Source organism: Zootoca vivipara, chromosome 6 (genome assembly GCF_963506605.1).
Source record: "Zootoca vivipara chromosome 6, rZooViv1.1, whole genome shotgun sequence".
Lineage (NCBI taxonomy): Eukaryota > Metazoa > Chordata > Lepidosauria > Squamata > Lacertidae > Zootoca > Zootoca vivipara.
In genome coordinates this window covers 46,229,914-46,243,586 of record NC_083281.1, presented here as the reverse complement: position 1 = coordinate 46,243,586, position 13,673 = coordinate 46,229,914, and the positions used below count along the sequence as shown (strand labels likewise).

At 43.6% G+C, this 13,673-nt stretch overlaps 1 protein-coding gene across 1 annotated transcript in view; it reads right to left on the bottom strand.

Annotated features, from left to right (window-relative positions):
- Window positions 1-13,259, bottom strand: part of CHST8 (carbohydrate sulfotransferase 8) — a 185,352-nt gene extending 172,093 nt beyond the window's left edge. The window contains exon 1 of the mRNA XM_035121089.2: window positions 13,057-13,259. Coding sequence (XP_034976980.2) covers window positions 13,057-13,168 — 112 coding nt within the window. The 5' untranslated portion in view covers window positions 13,169-13,259. The remainder of the gene's footprint in view (window positions 1-13,056) is intronic.
- Between the last annotated feature and the right edge of the window lie 414 nt (window positions 13,260-13,673).

Genomic DNA, 13,673 nt, shown 5'->3' with positions numbered 1-13,673 from the left:
GCATGGTGGCAGCGGGAGGCCCCATTAGCTAAAGCGGTACCTCAGGTTAAGAATGGTTTCAGGTTAACGGACGAACCTCCGGAACAAATTAAGTTCGTAATCCGAGGTACGAGTTTCCCCTCATCCAGTGAAGGGGTCTTGTCCAGCATTTTAGACCGAAAAGGAGAAATACCCCACAGGTCTCTTGACTACCAGTATGAAAGGGCGAGGAAGGCAGGTGCTTTTTTTTGAGGCGAATGTTTCCTTTAAGCCTCTAAGTCAAGACTGTTGATCTTCCTTGACACATCACAGCACTCTTGTTTCTCTTTTCTGTGATATCTTGCCTAGTGCCCGATCAGAAATAGAGCTGCCTGACAGCACGCTGCTTTTGATTTTGCCAGGAACAACAAAGAGGTGTCAGCCTCTGAAGGTTTTAAAAATAGAATTGTCTGAAGAAAACAAACACCTCTTTAACAAATCTCTGTCGAAAAGACAAAGGGCACTGTCAGGGAAAGGAGAAAAATGTGCAGGGAAGCCTCAAATGAAACTTACGCCAGGCCTTTCAACAACAGCGCTTCAGCTGACTACTGGCATAAAATGCTGCAGAAAGGAGCACCGTTAGACCAGGGCCTCATTCACACCATACATTTAAAGCGCTACAATGCTACTTTAAGCCATGGCTTCCCGCAATGAATTCTGGGAGCTGTGGTTTCTTACAGGTGCTGAGAGCTGTCTGGTGACTCCTGTCTCCCCCTCAGAGAGTTGCAATTTCCACAGTGGTTTAACAATCAATCCCTCTTCACCGGGAACTCTGGGAATTGTAGCTCTGTGAGGGGAAATGGGGCCCTCCAATATATATTATTGTGTACAAATGCTGCCACTTTCAGCATTCATAAGCAGTGAAACAACAAAGATGCCCCTCAAGTTGTTTTTTTTAAAAGGTAGGTGGACAATCTCTCCAGAAAGACAGAATCCCAGTCACTATAAGTTCAATACAGTATTGTATGGGTTCCAGGATCATGACCCCAGTGCTGAGCAGAAGCTTGGATGCTGGCACACAAGAGAGGGAAACAACAGCCGGATGCTGAACACAGATGCTGAGCTGATCAGCAAGGATCACTTTGAGCCAGAGACCTCCAAACTGGGAAACCAGGAGACAGTACCAAACATTGAACCAGATTTCTCTGAGGAAGCAGACCTCTTTGCACTGGGGGGTCTCTTGCTCACCAGCATGTGCAACTTGCAAGTGACTGAGATGTGATGGAATGCCAGAGGACTATGACTTTAAGACTTCCCTCTTTTCAGGAAGGAGGCAGAGCCTTGGAAGGGTAATCCCCACCCCCATAAAAAGGCCTAAATTTGATCTCCATTCAAGCAAACCATGTGGTAGGAGCTGTTCAAGGTCCTGTAAGCCAGCATGATGCTGCCTGACATCCATCTTCTAAGCCACTCTCAGACATCTGTTGTGTCTGCCAGTCAACTCTCAACAGTGGTCAGGGCAGAACATCTAAGGTACACTCTTAAGTTTTCTCCAGGCAACAGTGAGACCCAGAAGGTCTGGTCAGCGTACCAAATGGACTTAATGTGCAGCAGACTCTTCAACAGAGTCTTCAACAATGTGGAATTAGTCCAACTGATGATGCCAGGCCAGGGTTCCCTAAATAAGTTTTTAAAACCCTGGACTAAGTGTTTGCTGTTAAGTTGCCATCTGAATGCCCGGAACTATTTGCATTGTATGTCCTTGTGATGGGTCTGCATGCTCATTTCTGGGACACTGTTAATCCTGCAGATTTTCATTTGTGCCCGAAGAATAATCACGTGAACTACCCAAAACTTGCCTTATGTTGCTGTTTCACAAACATAAGATCACTCCAATAAAAAAGTGATTGATTTCTTATTTTGTATCTTAGAACATTCTGGATAGTGTCACTTGCATTGTTGGCATTAGCGCCGGCACATGATGTTACCTTTTACTTTTGATAGCTTAAAAAGGTACAAGCTTTCTTCTAAACTGCATATAGCTTTCCCATTTATCCTCGATTGCTTTGTCAATGTTTTTTTTGTTTTTTTTTAAGTTCCTTGTAAAGATAACAAGCTGTGCATTGTAGAGTGGGAGAGCATTATGGAGATGAGCAGTTATCGCCGAGTTGTGTACACCACTCTGTAATTTGTACCTAACATGATGTGTGCATGTGTTTGGAATAAGTAATTGCAAGGAATCACAGAGTGGCGCTGATGCAGATCTCGATGCTCAAGCAGCTCTGATAAGCTGAGAGGAGCAAAATGCAAGGGAGACGATCTCTGGTCACCCGGCTCAGTACAATCTCCCTGGCCTGTTTCTCCGTCTCTTTCACAGGCAGACCAAACTAGGCTGATTGAACAGACATAGGATGAAGGACATTACATTCTAAAAGTGGTCCCCACAGATTGTGTACTCACAGAGGGAATACAGATTTACAGCTGACATTCAGGATGGATTCTACTGTTAGACAGACTGAGTCCTCTGCCTCAGGTGGCAGAAGCTGAGGGTGGCAGAAGCAGCCCCCCACCATTCCCACTAAGTCGCTCAACGAGCCTGATATATACCTCCTTAGGCAGCCTTCTGCCCTCAGGTGCAGTGGAGAATGTTGTCCCCTCATCAGTGTTGAAGGAAGATTCAACTGACAGTTCTGGTGGACACTGTGCACATAATGGGAAGGGGCACCATATGGTCTTTTACTTCAGGCAGCATAATACCTGGGCCAGGTCTGCTTCCAGTGTGGGCACAGGCACACTGTCCACCTGAATGCAGTGAGCTGCTCTCACAGGAAGGAGGCCTCTCAGCTCTATACCAGTTGCCAGCAATCGCATATGGGCAAAGAGTACTCTTGTGCTCATGTATAGCATGAAGGTTTCCCAATGGGGCATCTCATTGACCATTGTGAGAACAGGATGCTGGACTAGATGGTCCATTGGTCTGATCCAGCAGACTCGTGTTATGTTCTTATGCTTCACTGTTTGTTTCAGAAAAAAAATCTATAACTACACACTTTGAGGATAAAGTCATCGGACTTCTGGTTGACCTGTTACTGCAGTTGCAGGTGATGTGCCCAATATCAGAGTCGATGATGTACTGTGGGATTGGTTTCAGCAGATGCAGTCAGATGATGTGGACACAGTGCTGGAGGCTACATGCCCCCTTGCTCCCTGTCCCTCCTGGCTAGCAGTGGGAGGTTGGCTGGTTGGTTCCAGAGCATGATTAATACTTCATTGCATGAGAGTGGTTCCTGCTTGCATGAAGTGGTGGCACTGCCAGTTCAAAAGCAACTGGCCCTGTACACCTTGGACTGCAATAACTATTGACTAGTCACAAATACTCCCTTTAGGGTGATGGTGGTGGAGAAAGTTGTAGTGGGGCTGCTGCAGACATTCTTAATTTACATGGATTATTTAGATCCACTCCGATGTGGGTTCAGGCCTGGCCATGAGTTGCCACTGAATGGAAGAATGTTTTCAACGGCAACTGTTTTTAGAATGTTTTAACTGGTTTAGAATGTTTTCTTTTTCAACTCTGCGTCTGCCACTCTGCGCTCCTTGCGGGCAGAAGGAAGAGTGGTATATAAAGTGAATCAAGAGTCCTCTCTTAATCAACTTTTTAAATGGTAATTCAGATCACCCCCCAAGGTGTTCCTCTCATAATCTCTTACAGTACAGTATTCTGCACAAAGCCAGTGAGTTGGGGTGGGAAGAGGCAGGACAGCGCACGGTTGTTGATAACAAAATTCAGCCTCCATGGACTTTAAAACGCCTCTAAAGTTATTGATTCATAAACAGGCAACCAAAAAGAAAAAATGAACACACAAATCTAAAACTGAGCAAAGATAGGCACCTGAACCTAGATTTATATTCTTTAGACATGTATTGAGATTATACTTGACATTTAAGGGTTTTAACCTTCTGACCTGAAGCTGACCTAAAGCCAGAAGTTTTCGTCTGGCTTGCTTTGAAAGGCTTAGACAGAATGCTGGAGATTTCTGATGGGCAAACAAAGTGTGGTATCCATTCCAATCAAAGGTTGTTTTATGTTGTGTAGAAGTTGCATCAAGTGGGCACACTCTTACTGTCTGCTGTAGAGATATCATTTTGTTTTGCAAAAGCTGCTATCCTAGGTAGAGATAAGCCCTATTTGTGCACTACTCGTGTGGAGAGCACTCAAAATTTTAAACCAGAGTGGGCCCATGTCCTCATCCCACCTCTGGCATCATCAGATCACCATGCCAGCTCGACACACTGAGCATGGCTGCCTGCGAGGGGAGTCAAATGTGCAAACAACTGCTCGTGAATAGGGGTTCTGCATTATGGTTCAGTCAACAAAGGATGTGTACATTTCCTCCTCAAAGTATTTGCTAATCATTGTTCTTTGAGTTTATTGTTTGCTTCCTGCAAGCTCATAGATATATAATATTAATATGTATCTTGAAAGCTGACTCAGTACTCCAAAAACCAAAATGCAGGCTGATGCTGGGAACATGGAAAGCTGTGCACTTTTCCTGCATTGTAACTTTGTGGATAAAGCTGACAAAGCCTTGGCTGCAATATCTGACCAAGAGAAGGGCCTCTCACAAAGATCTCAAAACGTGGGCAGGTTTGTATGAGGGAATGGACTTCAGCTACATATGACTTTATAGGTGATAACCAGCATTTTGAATTTTGCCCGGAAACAGACTGCTAACCAGTGGGGCTGTTATAGCAAGGGAGTTGCATGATCCCTATAACCAGCCAACAATCTGTATATTATTTTCAACATGATATGCATTTTTCTGCATACTTTCCCTAATGTGCACCCTCTCCTGCACAGCTTCTTGGTCAAGAAATGCATCACAAGATTTGGAATTGAGTTTCAACAGAGAGCTGAATTTCAGTTTACATGTTGTTTTAGGAAGCACCAGGTCGGCTCACATCAAAATGCATACCCAGCTGAGTTTGGAACTTGATCCCTGCTTGATCTCTGCTGAGACCCGAGACAGACGAGAGTCTCAATAAACCTTTAAAAAGTGAGACAAAGTTTCTGGCTGACCACTTGTTCCTTATTTGCATCAACTCTTCGCTTTCCTTTAGCGGGGCTTTGACTTGTTCAGATTGCTCTAAGCACAGCGGTCATGTCAGGTCTGTGTGCTAAAGGGGTCAATCCAGGCTGGCAAAGGAGAGGTGTTGATTGATTCATTATAAATTCCCCCTGTTTATAATGGGATAGTCATTATTCTGAGAGATTGCACTGCTGAGTGCAATAATCATGACCAGTCCAGAGTGCTAGCTGGTTTCGTGACACCTGGGTGAGAACAGTGCAGGCAATTACCAAGTATTATGCTATAAATGTAAAATCTTTGGGCACCAAACCTCCCATGGTGCAGAAGATGTCCTTATATAAATACCTTGTTAGGAGATGTGCAAACTGCAACATTTAATACCCCTAACAGAACAAGTTTTCCACCTTACCTGAAAACTATTTTGCAGAAGTTCCTATCCATGTCCTTACCATTATTTTTGAATCAGAATGAGCAACATATAAGGAAATAGCTCTGTAATGCATCTGCGGATACATAGCCCATTCTACCAAATGTTTACAAAGGAGAATATGGGTTTAACCCTAAGGATTTAGAGCATGCATTCAATGGGATTAACTATAGAACAATTTCTGTGATGGATTTTCACATGATTTGTTCCAGAAAACAGTAGAAGAAAAATATGCACTCTGCAGCTAAAACTTACATGTTGTCCTGGCAGGGATGGGTGAGTGTGTCTGTTACCAGGTTTTCCCACTTTACCAACACACCTGGAGAAAAATTCACACACCAGCAATTTGGGGAAAGGGTGTATCTATTGAAATATAATGAAACCAATAAGCAAATTAACCAAATCAAAATAACAGAGGGTTAAATTCCCTTATGAGTCATGGGCAGATTGACTGGCTTCACCTATGCTGTTAGAAGAAAGGATTGGCAGGAACCCTTCCTCCTTGCTCCAAACACCCTGGGAATCTGGTCTTGGCATGGACTGTGGCACCACTGTTTTAGCATTCACCGCAGAATGCATGTCAAGAATAAGGGCACCCCTGGTGACAAAAGGTGACAAGAGTGCCCTTAACCCAACACTGTCTCATTTGATTACTCCCTAACTCTTACCCTGATCTCCCATACTAACCACCAATTGAACAATGCCACTCCAAACAAGACTCCCAGCAGTATGAAGTAGGCAAAAAAGAAGAGGCCAAGGCCAATTGAAGGGGACTGCTGCCAAGATTCCTGCCTAGCCCCTGAACAGGCGATGAGCAGAGCATCTACTGCATAGGGGAGGGTGCAGCAAAGAGAAAACTCAATGCTTAGGGTGTGGAGTTAGCTTAGAAGGCAAGCTCCTCTCCCCTCTCTGATTGGCAGCAGACGGCACCTGATGAAAAAGCCCCAAGGCCAGGTCAAACCAAGTAAGTCTTTTTCTTGGAGGAACACAGATGTGGCAAATCCCACTCCCACACTAATAGGATGCCAAAGGCATTCTCATTCCACTCCACAATCTATGTTTAGTTTGCCACAATTCCTCAGCAGTTCACTTAAAAAAAAAAGAAGTCGTTACAAAAATCTGCCAGCATTTTACCCCCACATTTCTGCTAATGTGCACATTATTGTATTGCAGAAAAATGTTACCCAATATGCCAATTTTTTGCGAGGATTCTCCTCTGATGATATGATGCATTTTTGCACATTACTCCCAGTAATATAGAATATTCCCAGAATTGTGTATGAGTGGGTATGCATGTGTGGGTGTACATGTGCGCACACACACATTTTTCTACACATTGTTTGGAACTGAATCACAACATTTGGAGAAGGGCAAATTTTGAAGATTCACTGTGTTTCAGTTTGTGAAACATTACAGGAAGGGCAAATCTGTTGGGTAACCCACCCACCCCCGCAACCTTAGACTATTTGCCTTAGGAAACAGGTATTAACCTGAATGCACCATTCCTTAGCACTGCAAGCTAATCTTTGCTCCTGACTCCTCTTATTCTCCTGCCTCTCTCCCTCAGCCTTAGATGGATATCTGGCTGCACATTCACCTATTGATCTCTCTCTGCCCCAGAGACCTCTTTGTCACTTCATTGCCTCCCCACCCTGGCTTAATTGCCCTTTCACTGCTCCTTAGAAAAGAGGTTTTTTTTAACTGTTCAGCCTTAGACAACTTTTTAAACATTTCCCACAACTTAACCAATGTCTAATTTGCTGCATGCAAATTACCTGTTGGCGACTGTTAACGACTGCAATTGGTCTTACAGTGCTCAACAGGTTTACTACACCTATCAGCCAATCACCCATTCCCACCACCCTTTGAGTAATACCCCTCCCCACCCTCTCTCTCTCTCTCTCCAAGGGTCTGGTGACTTCTGTATCAGTCAAAACAGATCTTCTTCAGATCTGAAGAAGTGTGCATGCACACAAAAGCTCATACCAATGACAAACTTAGTTGGTCTCTAAGGTGCTACTGGAAGGAATTTTTTTATTTTGTTTTGACTACGGCAAACCATCAGCTACCTACCTATAAGAAATAAAGTATGGGGGAAATAAGGAAAAGGGAAGGAAAGTTTCCTTTTTAAAAAAGGAAAGGCACCACTGAAGATACAGACTTAAATCCCCAGTTTTAAATTTAAGAACACACACTTAATATAGTTATGCATTGGACTGAAGAACTCCCAGTGCCGGTCTGAGAATTTACAGAAATCTGGCTGCATTCACTTAACAATTTAATCCATTCCCCTAAGGTTTACCAAATGGTCCATTTCAAGATTGTATTTGAGCTTTCACAAGATGTAAAAGACAATTCCAGAAAACTAATGGGATCTAGCATACATTCATTTTCATTTCTGTGTAATATGATTCCAGAAAAAAACACGGTACATTTGCAGCCCCCTTAATCTGGAAAATTGTGGGGTGGTAAAGCCACATACAGTTCTTTCCTATTGTTCTCATGGGAGAATCAATGCAGGACCAGAAGCAGATCTGTGTGGGAAGGGTGAGAGAGCAGCAATGTTCTACAGTGATACATTTGGTGTTGCTTTGCATTACACGCATGCAACATGCCAGTATATTGGTAAAAAACATCAACCACCATTCCATAACGCAACAGATGCTGCAGTGTGAAAGGAACATCAGCAAAGTGCTTGCATTATCACCAGGAAAACTGACACAATATTCCCCACATCTGAATGCACCCTCTGTCACAATGGTGCTACTTTTTCTCTCCCCTCACTTCCATTACCATCTCATATATACCAGTGTCAAAACTTATTTCTAGGAAAGCACTAGAAAGGCTGTCTTACCTCGTTTCATGTTGAAAAGCACCTCCCACCCCCTGCCGCTCCTCTCTCATGTCCTCAACTACAAAAACATGTACCGTACATAGATTTGGTACTTCATTTCTCCTTGAGCCCATTTCCCTCCTTCCTCACCTCATAGTCCTTCACCTCATTTGCCAATGCAACCACTTAATCCTGTTGGCTTTCCCCAAGATTTTACTGATAATGTCACACCATTGGATCTAAACTAATAACATCGTGGGCACCTGTGAACAAGCCCACAGCCCCTTTGATTCAGCAATGGGGTGGACAAAGAAGCCAAGAGCCTTCATGGCCAAGAAAGAACAGCAGGAAAGGACAGCTGGGGTTCTCAAACATTTCACTCAATGGGCGCACAGTCTGTGCATGCAATAGCTGGGCTGTACAAATCAACCCTTTCACACAAACATGATCTCGATACGAATCCAAGGCAGACCTTTTAACATCACAGTAATCCAAGTTTATGCACCAACTACCAGTGCTGAAGAAAGTGAAATTGACCAATTCTATGAAGACCTACAACACCTTCTAGAAATGACACCAAAGAAGGATGTTCTTCTCATTACAGGGGATTGGAATGCTAAAGTAGGGAATCAAGAGATAAAAGGAACAACTGGCAAGTTTGGCCTTGGAGTTCAAAATGAAGCAGGGCAAAGGCTAATAGAGTTCTGTCAAGAGAACAAGCTGGTAATCACAAACACTCTCTTCCAACAACACAAGAGAAGACTCTACACATGGATATCACCAAATGGGCAGCATCGAAATCAGATTGATTATATTCTCTGCAGCCAAAGATGGAGAAGCTCTATACAGTCAGCAAAAACAAGACCTGGAGCTGACTGTAACTCAGATCATCAGCTTCTTATAGCAAAATTCCAGCTTAAACTGAAGAAAGTAGGAAAAACCACTGGGCCAGTAAGATACAATCTAAATCAAATCCCTTATGAATACACAGTGGAAGTGAGGAACAGGTTTAAGGATTTAGATTTGGTGGACAGAGTGCCTGAAGAACTATGGATGGAGGCTCGTAACATTATACAGGAGGCAGCAACGAAAACCATCCCAAGGAAAAGGAAATGCAAGAAAGCAAAATGGCTATCCAACGAGGCCTTACAAATAGCGGAGGAGAGGAGGCAAGCAAAATGCAAGAGAGATAGGGAAAGATACAGGAAACTGAATGCAGATTTCCAAAAAACAGCAAGGAGAGACAAGAGGGTCTTCTTAAATGAGCAATGCAAAGAAATAGAGGAAAACAATAGAATGGGGAAAACCAGAGATCTGTTCAAGAAAATTGGAGATATGAAAGGAGCATTTCGTACAAAGATTACCATAATCAAGGACAAAAGTGGTAAGGACCTAACAGAAGCAGAAGACATCAAGAAGAGGTGGCAAGAATACACAGAGGAATTATACCAGAAAGATATGGAGGTCTCGTACACCCCAGGTAGTGTGGTTGCTGACCTTGAGCCAGACATCTTGGAGAGTGAAGTCAAATGGGCCTTAGAAAGCACTGCTAATAACAAGGCCAGTGGAAGTGATGATATTCCAGCTGAACTATTTAAAATCTTAAAAGATGATGCTGTTAAGGTGCTACACCCAATATGCCAGCAAGTTTGGAAAACTCAGCAATGGCCAGAGGATTGGAGAAGATCAGTCTACATCCCAATTCCAAAGAAGGGCAGTGCCAAAGAATGCTCCAACTACCGCACAATTGCGCTCATTTCACACGCTAGCAAGGTTATGCTTAAAATTCTACAAGGCAGGCTTAGGCAGTATGTGGATCGAGAACTCCCAGAAGTGCAAGCTGGATTTCGAAAGGGCAGAGGAACCAGAGACCAAATAGCAAACATGCGCTGGATTATGGAGAAAGCTAGAGAGTTCCAGCTACTTCTGCTTCATTGACTATGCAAAAGCCTTTGACTGTGTCGACCACAGCAAACTATGGCAAGTTCTTAAAGAAATGGGAGTGCCTGATCACCTCATCTGTCTCCTGAGAAATCTCTATGTGGGACAAGAAGCTACAGTTAGAACTGGATATGGAACAACTGATTGGTTCAAAATTGGGAAAGGAGTACGACAAGGTTGTATATTGTCTCCCTGCTTATTTAACTTATATGCAGAATTCATCATGCGAAAGGCTGGACTAGATGAATCCCAAGCCGGAATTAAGATTGCCGGAAGAAATATCAACAACCTCAGATATGCAGATGACACAACCTTGATGGCAGAAAGTGAGGAGGAATTAAAGAACCTTTTAATGAGGGTGAAAGAGGAGAGCGCAAAATATGGTCTGAAGCTCAACATCAAAAAAACCAAGATCATGGCCACTGGTCCCATCACCTCCTGGCAAATAGAAGGGGAAGAAATGGAGGCAGTGAGAGATTTTACTTTCTTGGGCTCCTTGATCACTGCAGATGGTGACAGCAGTCACGAAATTAAAAGACGCCTGCTTCTTGGGAGAAAAGCAATGACAAACCTAGACAGCATCTTAAAAAGCAGAGACATCACCTTGCCGACAAAGGTCCGTATAGTTAAAGCTATGGTTTTCCCAGTAGTGATGTATGGAAGTGAGAGCTGGACCATAAAGAAGGCTGATCGCCGAAGAATTGATGCTTTTGAATTATGGTGCTGGAGGAGACTCTTGAGAGTCCCATGGACTGCTAGAAGATCAAACCTATCCATTCTTAAGGAAATCAGCCCTGAGTGCTCCCTGGAAGGACAGATCGTGAAGCTGAGGCTCCAATACTTTGGCCACCTCATGAGAAGAGAAGAATCCTTGGAAAAGACCTTGATGCTGGGAAAGATGGAGGGCACAAGGAGAAGGGGACGACAGAGGACAAGATGGTTGGACAGTGTTCTCGAAGCTACGAACATGAGTTTGACCAAACTGCGGGAGGCAGTGCAAGACAGGAGTGCCTGGCGTGCTATGGTCCATGGGGTCACGAAGAGTCGGACACGACTAAACGACTAAACAACAACAACAACAACAAATCAACCCTTTCACACAAACACTTGCACGTGCGTAGAAACAGCTCTCACCTCTGTAAGTGTGAACATGTGAACAAGCCCAGAAAAGCGGGACAGAAGGATACAAATATTCAGAAGGAAGGGTGGGAGTGGGATGTGGCAGCCTTTTTAGCTGCCTCCAATATATTGCTTCCGAAGCAAATACTGGAAATGCAGAGCATTCAGAGCAGCCCTATAAATTTTCATTCCGCCATTCCTTTGTAATAACATCCCTACAAGTATCTGCTCTCGGTGAAGCTACTACGCTTGTCATAGCCAACAAAATACGTTCCACAGTTAATGCAGACATTCACAAACTCTGTTTTGTTCTTTGCAAAGTGCGGTCCATCAAAAACTGTTCCTGTTAAGAGTGAATGTCAGGTACCAATGTCTAAGTATCAGGATGCTTGTCAACTACCAGAAAAGGGGGCGGGCTGAGGCTCTAAGTACAACCACCACCATTCTGGGGAATATCTATCTATCTATATAGTAAGCCTTCGTTTCCAACAGATAAATGTAATCAAGGTTTATATGCTCAGAGAAGCCAACAGGATGGGATTGTTTCACTTGAAAGATCAGAAGAAAATTGTAACTAATGTTGTGGAAAATTACTTTGATATTGCTTTCTCAGTACAGGATTACAATTAGGTTGCAGTGTGAAGCACGGGGAAAGGATAAATGAATGGTAACAAATCAACACAAACAGCCACTGTCAGGAGCACTTTGCTGACGGAAAGTAATGTAAGCATTACTTAAAGTTTTATGACTCTCGTTTTATTCTGGCTTAAGTAGTACATCAAGGGTTTTGTATCGTGGTTGCGTGGGCTAAAAACAATAAAGAACACTTTCTAGAGCAGACAGAGAATGTGAAGGAAGCAGACCATCTTTTATTAACCTTGTTTTATAAGCTGCACGATCCCAAATTAAACTGGACTGAATGCATTAACAATGAGCAATGACTCTCTCCTCCAGAGTATAATTCTGCTCTGCTTTTGAGGAGGTGGGATGCATGGAGAACGTGGACGCATCTAGTTTTGAGGCAGCTGTTCAGGTGCAACCCGGAAGTGGTGCAAATCTGTTCAGCTACAAAGGAGGGATACAAGGGGATAACTGGGTCTCTTCATACACATCAGTCTCCTCTAAACCTATATCACTTGATGGAGAACAATTGTGTGCTTTGGTAGTGCATAAGTGTCAGATCCTACTGTTTCAAGTGTGAAACAGGCTGTGTTGAATTTTTCTGTTCTCATTTTTATGCTGAACAAGGGGCTGCGGACCCTGCTCATTCCATTCACCAACCCTGCCTACTACCTACCAACCCCACTGCCAACCACCTTTCCCTCATGCCTGAGCAACCCCCCTCACTTGACATCTCACCCACCTTCTTGCAAATCCTCTCACCACTTGCCCACCCCTTCCTTCGCAGCTCACTCCAATTCCCAATCACTTTTAAAGGAGGGGGGAGGCACTTCAGACAGTGCTTTTCTGAAGCGCCTTCTCCCTCCATGAAAACTCGCTGCAGGCATATTTAACTGAAGGGGGGGTGAACCTTCCTTCACTTGACAATATGAACATGTCCAACAGACAAATACAGACCTCTTGATCACCAAGAACATTTCTCACCAATGAGAATGATTTTGTCCAAACAAACAATTCAGGTGGGGAGGGGGGGAACATGAGAAGATAATACGTTAAAACCCAAGTCTAACCTGGTGTTTGCTGATGAACAATTTCTTCTGGATCCTGCAGGTGGATGAAGACAACCAGCCCAGCTGCTCCAAACAGCAGGATGAAGGAGAACATGCAGGTCAGCTTCATCATTGACGTCCTCAAATCAATCCAGTTTGGGACCAGGGAAAGAAGAAAATGTGCTCCGTCTCCAAAGCAGAGATTAGGGTCATTCTCTCAGCTGTCTTTCCATTCCAAGGCCACCTGTGGGAGGACAGGAGAAGAGAAGCATACACTCAATAAGACTCTATATCTCTCCTAGCGCCATACCCAAAACCCGTCCTCCAATTTCCCCAATTATTTCTTTCCCTGTTATAAAAGTTTCCATTCTCATGTTGCTTAATTTTTTTCTTTATAATTTTGGTGGATGTAGGGTTGAGTTTGCTTATTTATTTAAACCATTTACAACCTGTCCTTCATTGATACGAATACCATTTTGTTGCAAGGTTGTGCTTTTCTTTTAGTTAAACATTTTTCAAACGTGATGTTGTAGCCCTTGGGCTGAATCAGATTCCCCAGCCCCAGTTTAGACAAAACTAATAAATATTTCATATGCACCTCTAGGCATAGGAAGTTCACATCTGTTCATTGTTGTCCT